This window comes from Pseudophryne corroboree, chromosome 3 (assembly GCF_028390025.1).
Source record: "Pseudophryne corroboree isolate aPseCor3 chromosome 3, aPseCor3.hap2, whole genome shotgun sequence".
Taxonomy (NCBI): Eukaryota; Metazoa; Chordata; class Amphibia; order Anura; family Myobatrachidae; genus Pseudophryne; species Pseudophryne corroboree.
This window is the reverse complement of record NC_086446.1, coordinates 683,395,437-683,413,367: the sequence shown is the minus strand read 5'-3', so window position 1 is coordinate 683,413,367 and position 17,931 is coordinate 683,395,437. Positions and strand designations below refer to the sequence as shown.

Sequence of the window (17,931 nt, the reverse complement as noted above, 5' to 3'; positions counted from 1 at the left end):
AGGGAATGCCCTTTTTGAAGACAGTTCCCCCACAAGGCCCTTTGGAGAGAGAGAGAGAGTATGCCAGCACACACCCCAGCGCTATAACTCAGGAATAACACAGTAACTTAATGTTAACCCAGTAGCTGCTGTATATTGTGTTTTTTGCGCCTAATTTATGTGCCCCCCTCTCTTTTTACCCTCTTCTACCGTGAATCTGCAGGGGAGAGCCTGGGGAGCTTCTTCTCAGCGGAGCTGTGGAGAATAAATGGCGCTGGTGAGTGCTGAGGGAGAATCCCCACCCCCTCGACGACGGGCTTCTGTCCCGCTGAAATATGCATTTTCTTGGCGGGGGCTCATACATATATACACTGCCCAACTGTATATATGTGTACTTTTGCCAAAAGAGGTCCATATGCTGCCCAGGGCGCCCCGCCCTGCACCCTTACAGTGACCGGAGTATGTGAGAGCAATGGCGCACAGCTGCAGTGCGTTACCTCAGTGAAGAACGGAGTCTTCTGCCACCGATTTTGAAGTCTTCTTGCTTCTCATACTCACCCGGCTTCTGTCTTCCGGCTCTGCGAGGGGGTCGGCGGCGCGGCTCTGGGATCGGACGGCGAGGGTGAGATCCTGCGTACAATCCCTCTGGAGCTAATGGTGTCCAGTAGCCTAAGAAGCAGGACCTAGCTTCAGAGAGATGGGCTGCTTCTCTCCCCTCAGTCCCACGATGCAGGGAGTCTGTTGCCAGCAGAGCTCCCTGAAAATAAAAAACCTAACAAAATACTTTCTCACAGCGAGCTCAGGAGTGCTCACTGAACAGCACCCAGCTCGTCCGGGCACAGTCTTAAACTGAGGTCTGGAGGAGGGACATAGAGGGAGGAGCCAGAGCACACCAGAATCTAAATTCTTTCTTAAAGTGCCCACGTCTCCTGCGGAGCCAGTCTATTCCCCATGGTCCTTACGGAGTCCCCAGCATCCACTAGGACGTTAGAGAAATCCTATTTTTTCACAGCATTGCCAACTGATGGTAATAAGAATGAAGGGATCAGCATCATACAAGTGACAGCACAGAATGGGGTTCAGTGGCAGAAACCATTAATATAAATAAATGTGCTGGCTATTCTTTATTTAGAATTGCATGTACATCAAGGCGTTGGTCAGGCTTTTGGATAGTAGAAGGCTAAGCATTATTTGCCGATAAAAACACTGTTTACCTTGTGTCCCGTGAAGATCCGCACGCAGTTTCCATTTAGGACATCCCATAATCTGACTGTTCTGTCCGTTGAGGCTGTGGCTATGTAGTTAGAGTTTGGGTGGAAACGAGTACTTATAACATCAGCGAGATGGCCAGCAAATATACGTAAAGGCTGATAATGGTCCGTAGCCCATAAGCTGGAAAAGATTGAGGAGACATTATCTATCTTGTATAAAACTACAAAAGTTTTTTGTTTGCCTAGTGGCTGCCTCCATAGTAGTTATTGGACTGTTCAGGGACTAATGACATCACTGCCATTTACTATTGGCTCAGCCCAAATAATGGCTGCCTGCACTGTGTGTACTTGATGGGCACACTTTACAGAGAATTAGTTGTACAATTAAAGTTCCAATTTGATTGGCAGAATTTGAGTAGCTATTTTATCTATATTTGTAGCGCCATCAGCCACAATCTACAGGTGACTTAAAGCCGATAAAGTCAGCCTCTAAGTCTTGCAGAAAGTTCTGCAGTAAATGCACCCTCTGGGGCTCAATGCACAAGGGAACTCCAAGATTCCAGCACTTAATGCAGAATCTATGGGATAACGCACATTATCCATGTGTTTTCTGTGCGAGGAGTATGAATGGTTTTGAATAGCTCCAGATGTTAAAACCAGTGACAAGATGTAAGGAGTCTGAGATCGCAGGATGATCTTGGAGGGTTTTTTTTTTTTTTTTTTTTTTAAAGGGGAACACACAAGGCAAACCGGCAAAGATCGGACAGCATCCCACACATCCCGCCCCAGATCTTAACATGCAGTAAACAATACCGTTAATTGAATCTGCCCCAAAGACTGCTGGATGCAGGATAATCTCCCCTACAAGTTAATCTTGTATCAAATATGTTCCATCCTCCTAAAATCTTTACATCAGTTTTTGTAACTATAGCTCCACAAACTTGTATTTTAGGTTCAAAATACAAAAAGGAAATAAGGCAAGCACACTTATGCTACACAAAGTACTAATCTGTAACAATACTTGTTTACTTTTCATATCTGCTCTCTTAAAGATGCGCAAGGTATAAAAGGCAGAATGTGTGACATGGTAAGGCTTACCACATTTATATCAAGGAATGCAACTAGCACATTAAACGTAGAACACCAAACCCAGTGGCATGGACTATGCCTGTTGATATCTGCTGTCACATCCAATAGTATCTGTTATTACTCTACATATTTCTTACGCTCCCAGAATGTTAGGTAGACTCACAAATTTCTGCAGAGAATGGTACCATCCCAAATCCTGCTCCTCTTTCTAGTGAAGTGGTCACAAGAACCGTTTCGCATTGAGTTGGCAAAGACTCAGCCCACCACTGCACTGAGGCAAATCACAACGGTGCTGCGGAGGGCGGGCCATAACACAAAAGTGGAACATCTGGACTTTCCCTTGAGCTACTCCTGGAATCTCCCAGAAGGAAGATCCAAAGACTTATGCTGGGCATACGCTGTCAGATAACATTGTTGTCTATTACAGACACTTTATCAGACAGCCTGAAACCCATAATATATTGTGGCCATACACAGATATTTCACTGTATGGCCCATACAATGGGTTCCTCGCCTGGGAAGGAGACATTACCTGTTCCTTCAGTTAAGGAACAGGGGAAGTGCCGGTCGCTCGGGCATGGGCAACAAACACTGCCAGATGCAGCTCACAAATTATCGGATGTATCAGACATGCTGTAAATTGTGATCGGTCGCATCTACACACTATGCAAGCAGCAGCCCAATCTGCAGATAACTTGTGTATCGGGCCAACAAATTGCATAATGTATTCCCGGCATACACTATTGTGCACTATGGATAATACATATCTTGTATACTCTACCAGCTCATACAGAACCTTTTATAAATGGTTTGGAAAAAGGAATGTGTTTTGGTGTAATGGCAGTACCTGGTGTCTGTTTCAAACAAACATTTTCCAAATCTAAGAAACAGAATTTGAGGGAATAAAAGAACCACTAGGACAATCCAGTCTGTCCATGTACACGCACACACATTTAAGTTAGGGTTAGCATATTTTTCGATTGTGGGTGGAAACCGGTGTACCCGGAGGAAACCCACACAAACATCGGGAGAATATACAAAATCCACAGTTAGGGCCATGGTGGGTATGGAACCCATGACCTCAGTGCTGTGAGGCAGTAATGCTAACTATTACCCCATCCATACTGCAACATCACATGTAGCGCCCCCCCCCCCCCCCCCTAAGCTGCAGCCTGATTGGCATGCTGTGGCCATTTGGGAGTAGGGAATAGGCAGAATTGGGCAGTGTTCCAGAGCATTAGTGGGAGTGGCTAGGCCAGGGTTAACTTCCTGGCCTCAGCTATGGAACTGTGAGGGCCAATCAGAGTAACCTCAGTCACTCAGATGGCTGATGGCCTTGCAGAAGATTCAATGCTCCCAATTCTAGAACCAGGTCTATCTAGAAAGTCTCCATCAGCTGTGACTTCAGCTATAGCTGGCAGGCTCAGTAGGAAAAAAAAAATTATATAGGCACACAAAAAACAATACTTTGGATGAGACGAAGATGTATGTTCTGGGAGAATGATTACACAGATATTTTCATGGGGTTTTTTTTTTTACCGAGCAACTCTGTCGTGTCCACCAGAGACAAAGTAATAACCATACGGAGAGAACTGTGCGTCCCAGACTGGGTAGTTGTGCCCTTTGTATGCCACTAAGCATGTGAAAGTTTGAAGGCTCCACAGGCGGATAGTGCCATCTTCTGAGCAGGACAGCAAGTAGTTCCTAGGACAGACATCAATTTTATGTTTATTTAACAGTACACAAATATGGGCTTTGTATGTTCTGTGGTAGATTTTTATACATGAAACACTTAGGGTGGAATTCAGTCATTTATCTATAGATTGGTACTAATTTTTTCACGGAATTCATTCTCTCTCTAAAGCACTGAATGTAAAGGCCATGGCTGTGCTGTAAAGGAGGATTTCAGTAATGAGGCATACATGTTTATTAACCCTACCATTACTAGTCTGGATATCTTCAAGTCAAGTACCCCGGGGGGATTCTGTTCCAAAGTTACTGCTGGTAAACAAACTAAGTACTTTAAAAGTGTACTTTTCGTAGATTTGAAAATGCCTTAGGCCCTATTTCTAAGACAAATATTGACCCAGAAGGCTTCATGCGGGCAAAATTCTGAAAGCATTGTTCTGTGCAAGTGACAGACACTATAAAAGACTGTGGGACAGATTTATCAAGCCTGGTGAAGTGATAAAGTGGAAGGTGATAACGCACCAGCCAGTCAGCTCCTGTCATTTTCCGAACCCTGCCTGTAACATGGAAGGTAGGAGCTGATTGGCTGGTGCGTTATCACCTTCCACTTTATCACTTCACCAGGTTTAATAAATCTGCCCCTAAGACTGACCAATAGATGCATTGTTCTGGGCTTTTCAACTGTAATCCTCAAGTACTCCTCACTAACAGATCATGTTTTCAGGATTGCTTTAACTATGTGCAGGAGAGTTACATGCAAACGTGAGAATCTAGTTTACTAGTTGGTCAGCAGATATGCCATCTGTTTCAGGCAGAAATTCTAAAACATGACCTAGCTGGGGTATATGAGGACTGAAGTTCAAATCTCCTGTATAAAACCGTCACCAAGATAAATTACCAATATGCACAGGGATAACATTCTACGTAATAGCTCATGGACCTCTACTATAGAGATCATAATATTGTAATAAATGGTGGGGGGGAATTATATATATATATATATATATATACATACACACATATACATATATACATACACACACATATACATATATATATATATATATATATATATATATATATATATATATATATATATATAATTTTTTTTTTTTTTTTTTATTTTTTTTTTAGGGGAAAGCAGCATAGTCGACTATCTAGCGACACCTTAGAATGGGTTCTTAGGTGGAGTCTCAATATTGGTGCCCTGAGTGATGGCTATATTATGTACACTTTATAAGTTGAGATAACGTTAATTAAAAGTAGTACTGCTCTCACCTGTCCGGACTGAAGCTGGTTGCATATACAGGACCACTGTGTCCATATAAAACCTTCATCTCGCTGGCAGTTCTCTCATCCATGATTCGTTCAAGGACATCATCAGATTCCTTGTCAATCAAATTGAGATCTGATGAAAAGACAGATCATGAGCAGATAGGTACATGAGCAACAGATACCGCCATATACAAATGGATTTTTAAAGTCGTAGTCATTTCCATAAACATAGTATAACATGGGTAAGTTGTGCATGAGATGCAATCACCCTTTGACCTTTGCATACTTAATCATTCACGTCCGGATTCCGGATTACAATAGCCAAGTGCAATTCTCAGAATAAATTATCACTTAATAACTGAACAACTTTAACTGTTCATTTGCTAGGGTGATTTGGGGGGAATTCAGATCTGATCGCTGCTGTGCGTTTTCGCACAGCAAGCGATCAGATCTGAACTGCACACGCACCACAATGCGCCGGACGGCAACAACGGGCTTCTCCGATCAGCAACGGGATGATGCAAAGGTTCCATTCGCACGGGCGTTAGCAAGGTGATTGACAGGAAGAGGCCGTGTCTGGAAAAACGCAAGCGGGCTCAAGTGTTTTCAGGGAGGGTGTCTGACATCAGCTCCGGCCCCGATCAGCAGGATTCAATCGCACTGGAAGAGTAAGTCCTGGGCCGTGTAGAGACTGCACAAACTCATTTTGTGCAGCTCTGCTACACATGCGATCGCACACTTACACAGCAAAAATACACTCCCCCTGTAGGCGGCGACTGTCAAAAACACAGCCCAGCAATCAGATCTGAATTATACCCTTTGTTTCTATTAAACAGCAAAACATTACCAGATGTGCTTTTAACACTGCGCAGTTTTTTAGGTGTCAGGCTCCACACGCGCACAGTAGAATCCGCAAAGCCTCCTCCGATCATGCTGGAATCATCAGTGACGTCTACAGCAGTCAGGCCCTAAACAGAACCACAGACAAGATTTGTTTACATGAAATATTGCTACATTAAAGCAAATCAAACCACAATCTAGTATGGGGATATTTATTACCTGATAAGCATTAAGGAATGTGTAGAAACAAATTGATGGCAATATATCAGAACCAAGGCGGACCCGTTTGGCAGCTTCCTTCATAATCATAATTTTATCAAGTTTATCAGAATCTTTCAGCTCTGGGAGAGGAATCCTACCAATATAAGGGCAGGTTAAGAAAAAAAAAAAATTCTTGAACAAATACAGAATAAATTACAATTTTGCAAGGTTCTGGCAAGCCTATTAAATAATAATTCTCTGCAAAATCTGACAGTGACTACTTTGTATTAAGTGGGGTAATTCTCAAATATGTCCGCACATACTCTGGGAACCACTCCTCTCTACCAAAATCCCATCCTGAAGTGCTTGAAATGGTGCAGGACAACTTTTATACAGCTCTATGGTAGCGCTATGGAAAGACTTTAATCCTCCAGCTGCAGAATCAGTCTTCAGAGGACTTGTTTCGTTACAACTTCCTAAATCCTATAACCTAAATAATATGCTCTCTGTAGATGCACGCAACAGTGCATGGGAACCCTGTTCTTTTCTAACACAAGGATGTGTAGAACTATCATGGACATTTTACTTATGACAAATATACCGTACAAACAACTCCATTGGGTTAAGGCAGTAAGAAACAGGACTGGTTCAGCACTCCAAAGCTACAATATTTTCTACAGCTACAGATGGAGCCCTGCTCACCTATCCCTTTAATTAACTGAGCCAGTGCTGTCGTACTTAATCCCCTGCTGTATTGTATTGAAGCTGAGAACAATAGATGAAAGGCCTATGCTAATAAACCTTGGTGCACCTAAGCACAACAGAGAAGGCTAGATGAGCGAGGCTCCATCTGTAGTACTTCTCTATTAATGGTTACCAAAACACTTTGTATCTTTATGACAACTTTCTACAACACTCCATTGTATCAGTGTGAGCAGTCATTGACAGACCTGACCATGTCTTCTTCGTCAAATCCTTATTTCACTTGCAACCATGAAAGCAAAGCAGAAATGCCCATTTTCCATGTCATCTAAGCCCCTCTTGCATAGCATTTATATACCTATTTTGCGGTGGCGCATTGGGGTCTTGTTTCTTGCTTTTCGATCCAATACTATCCTTTTTTGGTTTCTTTTTCTTTGGCTTGCCTTCCTCATTTTCCCCTTCCTCATCCTCATCATCTAAAGGTACCTCAATCTCTGGCTCTTTTAGAAGACCAAAGAACACCTAAAGAAAAGGAATTAAAAAAAAAAAAAAAAAAAAAAAAAGGGTGAAGATTTGGAACTTTTTTGACACAGTTGTTTTAATTTCTGAACTTGCACAAATACCCATCAACAGCTTCACCTTTGGTGTACTCTAGTGATTTATACTGATCTACAAGGGAGTTCACTGCTTTTACATATAACTCCCGCTTTACAGTAGTACAAACCTTGACTTTATTGGCTTCTCGCTTGGCTTCCCCTGACAGGCTGCCCACCATGGCATCGATCTGTTGCTTGCTGCGTGGCATTCCATCAAATATGTCAATATACAAGTGTTCCTGTACTATGCTCCAGATCTGATTGTTCTGCCTTTCCTGCAGATGGCGTTTCAGCAGCTGGTAAGAGTCACGGGATATTCTCAGTACAAACTTGCTGGTCCGAAAGTCCAGCATGGTCTCATTTCCTTTCATGTGCTCTTTCTTTGTGAGGCTGGCTAAGACACGGAGATCATCTTCATAATAACATTCCTGGTCTCCGTGAAATCTTAAAGAAAAGAAAAAAACCAGGTTAGCTAAGCTTGCCTTTATTGGAAGGCAATAAGATGGCTTCATAGTGGAGCATGAATATATATATATCTCTATATATCTTAAAAAAAAAAAAAAAATGGAACACTTAAACAACACAATGTAACTCCAAGTCAATCACACTTCTGTGAAATCAAACTGTCCACTTAGGAAGCAACACTGTTGACAATCAATTTCACATACTGTTGTGCAAATGGAATAGACAACAGGTGGGAATTATAGGCAATTAGCAAGACACCCCCAATAAAGGAGTTGTTCTGCAGGTGGTGACCACAGACCACTTCTCAGCTCTTATGCTTTCTGGCTGATGTTTTGGTCACTTTTGAAAGCTGGCGGTGCTTTCACTCTAGTGGTAGCATGAGACGAAGTCTACAACCCACACAAGTGGCTCAGGTAGTGCAGCTCATCCAGGATGGCACATCAATGCGAGCTGTGGCAAGAAGGTTTGCTGTGTCTGTCAGCATAGTGTCCAGAGCATGGAGGCGCTACCAGGAGACAGGCCAGTACATCAGGAGACGTGGAGGAGGCCGTAGGAGGGCAACAACCCAGCAGCAGGACCGCTACCTCCGCCTTTGTGCAAGGAGGAACAGGAGGAGCACTGCCAGAGCCCTGCAAAATGACCTCCAGCAAGCCACAAATGTGCATGTGTCTACTCAAATGATCAGAAACAGACTCCATGAGGGTGGTATGAGGGCCCGACTTCCACAGGTGGGGGTTGTGCTTACAGCCCAACACCGTGCAGGACGTTTGGCATTTGCCAGAGAACACAAAGATTGGCAAATTTGCCACTGGCGCCCTGTGCTCTTCACAGATGAAAGCAGGTTCTCACTGAGCACGTGACAGACGTGAGAGTCTGGAGACGCTAAGAACGTTCTGCTGCCTGCAACATCCTCCAGCATGACTAGTTTGGCAGTGGATCAGTAATGGTGTGGAGTGGCATTTCTTTGGGGGGCCGCACAGCCCTCCATGTGCTCCCCAGAGGTAGCCTGACTGCCATTAGGTACCGAGATGAGATCCTCAGACCCCTTGTGAGACCATATGCTGGTGCGGTTGGCCCTGGGTTCCTCCTAATGCAAGACAATGCTAGACCTGTGGCTGGAGTGTGTCAGCAGTTCCTGCAAGACGAAGGCATTGATGCTATGGACTGGCCCGCCCGTTGCCTAGACCTGAATCCAATTGAGCACATCTGGGACATCATGCCTCGCTCCATCCACCAACGCCACGTTGCACCACAGACTGTCCAGGAGTTGGCGGATGCTTTAGTCCAGTTCTGGGAGTAGATCCCTCAGAAGACCATCCGCCACCTCATCAGGAGCATGCCCAGGCATTGTAGGGAGGTCATACAGGCACGTGGAGGCCATACACACTGAACCTCATTTTGACTTGTTTTAAGAACATTACATCAAAGTTGGATCAGCCTGTAGTGTGTTTTTCCACTTTAATTTTGAGTGTGACTCCAAATCCAGACCTCCATGGGTTAATAAATTTGATTTCCATTGATAATTTTTGTGTGATTTTGTTGTCAGCACATTCAACTATGTAAAGAACAAAGTATTTAATAAGAATATTTCATTCAGATCTAGGATGTGTTATTTTAGTGTTCCCTTTATTTTTTTGAGCAGTGAATATAATAAGATTTTACTCACCGGTAAATCTATTTCTCGTAGTCCGTAGTGGATGCTGGGGACTCCGTAAGGACCATGGGGAATAGACGGGCTCCGCAGGAGACATGGGCACTCTAAGAAAGAATTAGTACTAATGGTGTGCACTGGCTCCTCCCTCTATGCCCCTCCTCCAGACCTCAGTTAAGGAAACTGTGCCCGGAAGAGCTGACATTACAAGGAAAGGATTTTGGAATCCAGGGTAAGACTCATACCAGCCACACAAATCACACCGTATAACTTGTGATAACATACCCAGTCAACAGTATGAACAACAACAGAGCATCAGACAAACCTGATGCAACCATAACCCTTATTTAAGCAATAACTATATACAAGTATTGCAGAAGAAGTCTGCACTTGGGACGGGCGCCCAGCATCCACTACGGACTACGAGAAAATAAGAATTTACTTACCGATAATTCTATTTCTCATAGTCCGTAGTGGATGCTGGGACTCAGTCAGGACCATGGGGAATAGCGGGCTCCGCAGGAGACAGGGCACATCTAAAAAAGCTTTTAGGTCACATGGTGCGTACTGGCTCCTCCCCCTATGACCCTCCTCCAAGCCTCAGTTAGGTACTGTGCCCGGACGAGCGTACACAATAAGGAAGGATCTTGAATCCCGGGTAAGACTCATACCAGCCACACCAATCACACCGTACAACTTGTGATCTGAACCCAGTTAACAGTATGATAACACAAACGAAGTAGCCTCTGAACAGATGGCTCACAACAACAGTAATAACCCGATTTTTGTAACAATAACTATGTACAAGCATTGCAGACAATCCGCACTTGGGATGGGCGCCCAGCATCCACTACGGACTATGAGAAATAGAATTATCGGTAAGTAAATTCTTATTTTCTCTAACGTCCTAGTGGATGCTGGGACTCCGTCAGGACCATGGGGATTATACCAAAGCTCCCAAACGGGCGGGAGAGTGCGGATGACTCTGCAGCACCGAATGAGAGAACTCCAGGTCCTCTTTAGCCAGAGTATCAAATTTGTAAAATTTTACAAACGTGTTCTCCCCTGACCACGTAGCTGCTCGGCAAAGTTGTAATGCCGAGACTCCTCGGGCAGCCGCCCAGGATGAGCCCACTTTCCTTGTGGAATGGGCCTTTACAGATTTAGGCTGTGGCAGGCCTGCCACAGAATGTGCAAGTTGGATTGTACTACATATCCAACGTGCAATCGTCTGTTTAGACGCAGGAGCACCCAACTTGTTGGGTGCATACAATGTAAACAACGAGTCAGATTTTCTGACTCCAGCTGTCCTTGAAATATATATTTTTTAATGCTCTGACAACGTCCAGTAACTTGGAGTCCTCCAAGTCGCTAGTAGCCGCAGGCACCACAATAGGCTGGTTCAAGTGAAATGCCGAAACCACCTTAGGGAGAAATTGAGGACGTGTCCTCAATTCTGCCCTGTCCGAATGGAATATCAGATATGGGCTTTTGTATGACAAAGCTGCCAACTCCGAAACTCTCCTGGCTGAAGCCAGGGCCAACAGCATGGTTACCTTCCATGTAAGGTATTTTAAATCTACCGATTTTAAAGGCTCAAACCAATGAGATTTGAGAAAATTTAGAACCACGTTCAAATCCCACGGTGCCACTGGAGGCACTATTGGGGGTTGTATATGTAGTACACCTTTGACAAAAGTTTGTACTTCAGGCACTGACGCCAATTCCTTCTGGAAGAAAATTGATAAGGCCGAAATTTGAACTTTAATGGACCCCAATTTGAGGCCCATAGACAATCCTGCTTGCAGGAAATGTAAGAATCGACCCAATTGAAATTCTTCCGTTGGAGCCTTCTTGGCCTCACACCACGCAACATATTTTCTCCAAATGCGGTGATAATGTTGTGCGGTCACTTCTTTCCTGGCTTTAATTAAAGTAGGAATAACTTCCTCAGGAATGCCCTTCTCTTTTAGAATCCGGCGTTCAACCGCCATGCCGTCAAACGCAGCCGCGGTAAGTCTTGGAACATACAAGGTCCCTGCTGAAGCAGATCCCTTCTTAGAGGTAGAGGCCACGGATCCTCCGTGAGCATCTCTTGAAGTTCCGGATACCAAGTTCTTCTTGGCCAGTCCGGAGCTACCAGTATTGTTCTTACTCCTCTTTTCCGTATAATTCTCAGTACCTTTGGTATGAGAGGCAGAGGAGGGAACACATACACTGACTGGTACACCCACGGTGTTACCAGAGCGTCCACAGCTATTGCCTGAGGGTCTCTTGACCTGGCGCAATACCTGTCCAATTTTTTGTTGAGGCGAGACGCCATCATGTCCACCTTTGGTTTTTCCCAACGGTTCACAATCATGTGGAAAACTTCTGGATGAAGTCCCCACTCTCCCGGGTGAAGGTCGTGTCTGCTGAGGAAATCTGCTTCCCAGTTGTCCACTCCCGGGATGAACACTGCTGACAGTGCTACGACATGATTCTCCGCCCAGCGCAGAATCCTTGCAGCTTCTGCCATTGCACTCCTGCTTCTCGTGCCGCCTTGTCGGTTTACGTGGGCGACTGCCGTGATGTTGTCGGACTGGATCAACACCGGCTGACCCTGAAGCAGCGATTTTGCCAGGCTTAGAGCATTGTAGATCGCTCTTAGCTCCAGTATATTTATGTGAAGAGACGTCTCCAGGTTTGACCACACGCCCTGGAAGTTTCTTCCCTTTGTGACTGCTCCCCAACCTCGTAGGCTGGCATCCGTAGTCACCAGGACCCAGTCCTGTATGCCGAATCTGCGGCCCACTAACAGATGGGCAGTCTGCAACCACCACAGGAGAGACAACCTTGTTCTCGGTGACAGTGTTATCCGCTGATGCATGTGCAGATGCGATCCGGACCATTTGTCCAGCAGATCCCACTGAAATGTTCGTGCATGGAATCTGCCGAATGGAATCGCTTCGTACGAAGCCACCATCTTTCCCAGGACTCTTGTGCATTGATGTACTGACACAGTTCCTGGTTTTAGGAGGTTCTTGACAAGTTCGGATAACTCCCTTGCTTTCTCTTCCGGGAGAAATACCTTTTTCTGAACCGTGTCCAGAATCATGCCCAGGAACAGCAGATGTGTTGTCGGGGTCAATTGAGATTTTGGAAGATTTAGAATCCACCCGTGTTGCTGAAGCACTACTTGTGTTAGCGCTACACCGACTTCCAGCTGTTCTCTGGACTTTGCCCTTATCAGGAGATCGTCCAAGTAAGGGATAATTAATACGCCTTTTCTTCGTAGAAGAACCATCATTTCGGTCATTACCTTGGTAAAGACCCGAGGGGCCGTGGACAACCCAAACGGCAGCGTTTGAAACTGATAATGACAGTCTTGTATCACGAACCTGAGATACCCTTGGTGTGAGGGGTAAATCGGGACATGTAGATAAGCATCTTTTATGTCCAAGGACACCATGAAGTCTCCTTCTTCCAGATTCGCTATCACTGCTCTGAGTGACTCCATCTTGAACTTGAATTTCTTTATGTACAGGTTCAAGGATTTCAGATTTAGAATAGGCCTTACCGAACCGTCCGGTTTCGGTACCACAAATAGTGTGGAATAATACCCCTTTCCCTGTTGTAGGAGGGGTACCTTGACTATCACCTGCTGAGAATACAGCTTGTGAATGGCTTCCAAAACCGACGTCCTTTCTGAGGGAGACGTTGGTAAAGCAGACTTTAGGAACCGGCGAGGGGGAGACCTTTCGAACTCCAGCATGTAACCCTGAGATACTATCTGCAGGACCCACGGGTCCACTTGTGAGTGAACCCATTGATTGCTGAAAATCTTGAGTCGACCCCCCACCGTTCCTGAGTCCGCTTGTAAAGCCCCAGCGTCATGCTGATGGCTTTGTAGAAGCCGGGGCGGGCTTCTGTTCCTGGGCAGGGGCTGCTTGCTGCCCTTTCTTACCCTTTCCTCTGCCTCGCGGCAGATAAGACTGTCCTTTTGGTCGCTTTTTATAGGAGCGAAAGGACTGCGGCTGAAAAGACGGTGTCTTTTTCTGTTGGGAGGGGGTCTGAGGTAAAAAAGTGGATTTGCCGGCAGTTGCCGTGGCCACCAGGTCCGAAAGACCGACCCCAAACAATTCCTCTCCTTTATATGGCAATACTTCCATATGCCTCTTGGAATCCGCATCACCTGACCACTGTCGCGTCCATAAACTTCTTCTGGCAGATATGGACATCGCGCTTACTCTTGATGCTAGAGTACAAACATCCCTCTGAGCATCTCGCATATAAAGGAAAGCATCCTTTAATTGCTCTAGAGTCAATAAAATACTGTCCCTATCCAGGGTATCAATATTTTCAGTCAGAGAATCCAACCACACTACCCCAGCACTGCACATCCAGGCTGAGGCTATTGCCGGTCGCAGTATAACACCAGTATGTAGTGTTCCCTCTAGGCTGTTTTAGCAGGGCGCCGCGCCCTGCCCGTTTTTTAACAGGCAAAACCCGCCCTGCCCTTTTGCGGCGCCCTGCTATAACAGCTGCCCGCTCCCTGCCCTCCCGGCGTGTATAGATGCCGTGCGCATGCGCGCGGCATCCATTTACGCATTGGGAGAGGGCTGGGGGAAGCCCAGCACCGACGGAGGTGCTGGGCACGCCCCCAACAGTGACGTCGCCGGCCACAGACGCTCTCTATAGTAGCGTCTGTGGGCCGCACCGCCCCCTAAAATGACGGAGGCGTGACCACGCCCCCTAATTTGCGTGGCCACGCCCCCATTTCGGGCGCGCGCGCGGCTTCGCCGCGCGCACACGTGTGCCCCCGCTGAGCCCGGCGCCCTGCCCCATTTCACTCCTAGAGTGAACACTAAGTATGTGTGTATATACTCTTCAGTGTAGTTTCCAGCCTCCTATCTGCTGGATCCTTGAGGGCGGCCGTATCAGGAGACGGCAACGCCACTTGCTTTGATAAACGTGTGAGCGCCTTATCCACCCTAGGGGGTGTTTCCCAGCGCGCCCTAACCTCTGGTGGGAAAGGGTATAATGCCAATAACTTCTTGGAAATTAGCAGTTTTCTATCGGGGTTAACCCACGCTTCATCACACACGTCATTCAATTCCTCTGATTCTGGAAAAAATACAGGTAGTTTTTTCACCCCCCACATAATACCCCTTTTTGAGGTACCAGCAGTATCAGAGATCTGCAAAGCCTCCTTCATTGCCGTGATCATATAACGTGTGGCCCTATTGGAAAATACGTTTGTTTCTTCACCGTCGACACTAGATTCATCTGTGTCGGTACCCGTGTCGACTGACTGAGGTAAAGGACGTTTTACAGCCCCTGACGGTGTCTGAGACGCCTGAACCGGTACTAACTGGTTTGCCGGGCGTCTTATTTCGTCAACTGACTTTTGTAATGTGCTGACATTATCACGTAATTCCATAACTAAAGCCATCCATTCCGGTGTCGACTCCCTAGGGGGTGACATTACCATCATCGGCAATTGCTCTGCCTCCACACCAACATCGTCCTCATACATGTCGACACACACGTACCGACACACAGCAGTCACACAGGGAATGCTCTAATCGAAGACAGGACCCCCTAGCCCTTTGGGGAGACAGAGGGAGAGTTTGCCAGCACACACCAAAAGCGCTATAAATGTATATAAACAACCCTAGAAGGTGTTGTTTACTATATATGCGCTCTTAATATATAAATATCGCCAATTTATGCCCCCCTTCTCTTTGTTACCCTGTTTCTGTAGTGCAGTGCAGGGGAGAGACCTGGGAGCCTTCCTCACCAGCGGAGCTGAGCAGGAAAATGGCGCTGAGTGCTGAGGAGAATAAGCTCCGCCCCTTTTTCGGCGGGCTTTTCCCCGGTTTTTAAGAAACTGGCCTGGGTTAAAATACATACCTATAGCCTTAATGGCTATATGTGATGTATTTATTTTGCCACTAAAGGTAATTATATTGCTGCCCAGGGCGCCCCCAGCAGCGCCCTGCACCCTCCGTGACTGAGTCAGTGAGCCGTGTGACAACAATGGCGCACAGCTGCCGTGCTGTGCGCTACCTTCAAGAAGACTGAGGAGTCTTCTGCCGCCTGCTTTCCGGACCTCCGTTCTGCCGTCTCTTCAGCGTCTGTAAGGGGGATCGGCGGCGCGGCTCCGGGACGAACCCCAGGCTGACCTGTGTTCCGACTCCCTCTGGAGCTAAGTGTCCAGTAGCCTAAGACTCCAATCCATCCTGCACGCAGGTGAGTTGGAAATCTCTCCCCTAAGTCCCTCGATGCAGTGATCCTGTTGCCAGCAGGAATCACTGAGATTGAAACCTAAAAAAAAACTTTTCTAAACAGCTCTTTAGGAGAGCCACCTAGATTGCACCCTCTCGGACGGGCACAAAAACCTAACTGAGGCTTGGAGGAGGGTCATAGGGGGAGGAGCCAGTACGCACCATGTGACCTAAAAGCTTTTTTAGATGTGCCCTGTCTCCTGCGGAGCCCGCTATTCCCCATGGTCCTGACGGAGTCCCAGCATCCACTAGGACGTTAGAGAAATAGATTTACCGGTGAGTAAAATCTTATTTTCTCTAACGTCCTAGTGGATGCTGGGGACTCCGTAAGGATCATGGGGATTATACTAAAGCTCCCAAACGGGCGGGAGAGTGCGGATGACTCTGCAGCACCGAATGAGCAAACACAAGGTCCTCCTCAGCCAGGGTATCAAACTTGTAGAACTTTGCAAAAGTGTTTGAACCCGACCAAGTAGCTGCTCGGCAAAGCTGTAATGCAGAGACCCCTCGGGCAGCCGCCCAAGAAGAGCCCACCTTCCTTGTGGAATTACTGTGCTTTTACTGATTTTGGAGGCGGCAAGCCAGCCTCAGAATGAGCCTGCTGAATCGTGTTACAGATCCAGCAAGCAATAGTTTGCTTTGAAGCAGGAGCACCCAGCTTGTTGGATGCATACAGGATAAACAGCGAGTCAGTTTTCCTGACTCCAGCCGTTCTGGCTACATAAATCTTCAAAGCCCTGACTACATCTAGTAACTTGGAATCCTCCAAATCACGAGTAGCCGCAGGCACCACAATAGGTTGGTTCAAATGAAAAGATGACACCACCTTTGGCAGAAATTGCGGACGAGTCCGTAATTCTGCCCTGTCCATATGGAAAACCAGATAGGGGCTTTTAACATGACAAAGCCGCCAATTCTGACACACGCCTAGCCGAAGCTAAGGCCAATAGCATGACCAATTTCCACGTGAGATATTTTAACTCCACGGTCTTAAGCGGCTCAAACCAGTGAGATTTCAGGAAACTCAACACTACGTTAAGATCCCAAGGTGCCACTGGTGGCACAAAAGGGTGCTGAATATGCAGCGCTCCTTTACAACCGTCTGAACTTCAGGTAGAGAAGCTAGTTTTTTTATGAAAGAAAATGGATAGGGCCGAAATCTGGACCTTAATGGACCCCAATTCTAGGCCCAAAGTCACTCCCGACTGTAGGAAGTGAAGGAAACGGTCCAGCTGGAATTCCTCTGTAGAGGCATTCCTGGCCTCACACCCAGCAACATTTTCGCCGTATACGGTGATAATGTTTAGCCGTCACGTCCTTCCTAGCCTTTATCAGCGTAGGAATAACCTCATCCGGAATCCCTTTTTTCTACTAGGATCCGGCGTTCAACCGCCATGCCGTCAAACGCAGCTGCGGTAAGTCCTGGAACATACAAGGTCCCTGCTGCAACAGATCCTGCCCTAGAGGCAGAGGCCATGGGTCCTCTGTGAGCATTTCTTGCAGCTCTGGATACCAAGTCCTTCTTGGCCAACCCGGAACAATGAGTATTGTTCTCACTCCTCTTTTCCTTATGATTCTCAGCACCTTGGGTAAGAGAGGAAGAGGAGGAAACCCATAAACCGACTGGAACATCCACGGTGTCACCAGTGCGTCTACAGCTATCGCCTGAGAGTCTCTTGACCTGGCGCAATACCTCTGTAGCTTTTTGTTGAGGCGGGATGCCATCATGTCCACCTGTGGCAGTTCCCACCGACCTACAATCTGCGCGAAGACTTCTTGATGAAGTCCCCCCTCTCCCGGGTGGAGGTCGTGCCTGCTGAGGAAGTCTGCTTCCCAGTTGTCCACTCCCGGAATGAACACTGCTGACAGTGCTCGTACGTGATTCTCCGCCCATCGAAGAATTCTGGTGGCTTCTGCCATCGCCACCCTGCTCCTTGTGCTGCCTTGGCGGTTTACATGAGCCA

The 17,931-nt window shown here is 46.6% G+C and overlaps 1 protein-coding gene across 2 annotated transcripts in view; it reads right to left on the bottom strand.

Moving 5' to 3' along the window:
- TAF5 (TATA-box binding protein associated factor 5) overlaps positions 1-17,931 on the bottom strand; it is a 61,484-nt gene that overhangs the window by 35,963 nt on the left and 7,590 nt on the right. For both annotated transcript variants that reach the window (XM_063961958.1, XM_063961957.1), the window contains exons 3-9: positions 7,711-8,026; positions 7,345-7,508; positions 6,303-6,438; positions 6,091-6,211; positions 5,247-5,376; positions 3,819-3,983; positions 1,194-1,371 (exon numbers count right to left, since the gene is read on the bottom strand). In XM_063961958.1, coding sequence (XP_063818028.1) covers positions 1,194-1,371; positions 3,819-3,983; positions 5,247-5,376; positions 6,091-6,211; positions 6,303-6,438; positions 7,345-7,508; positions 7,711-8,026 — 1,210 coding nt within the window. The remainder of the gene's footprint in view (positions 1-1,193; positions 1,372-3,818; positions 3,984-5,246; positions 5,377-6,090; positions 6,212-6,302; positions 6,439-7,344; positions 7,509-7,710; positions 8,027-17,931) is intronic.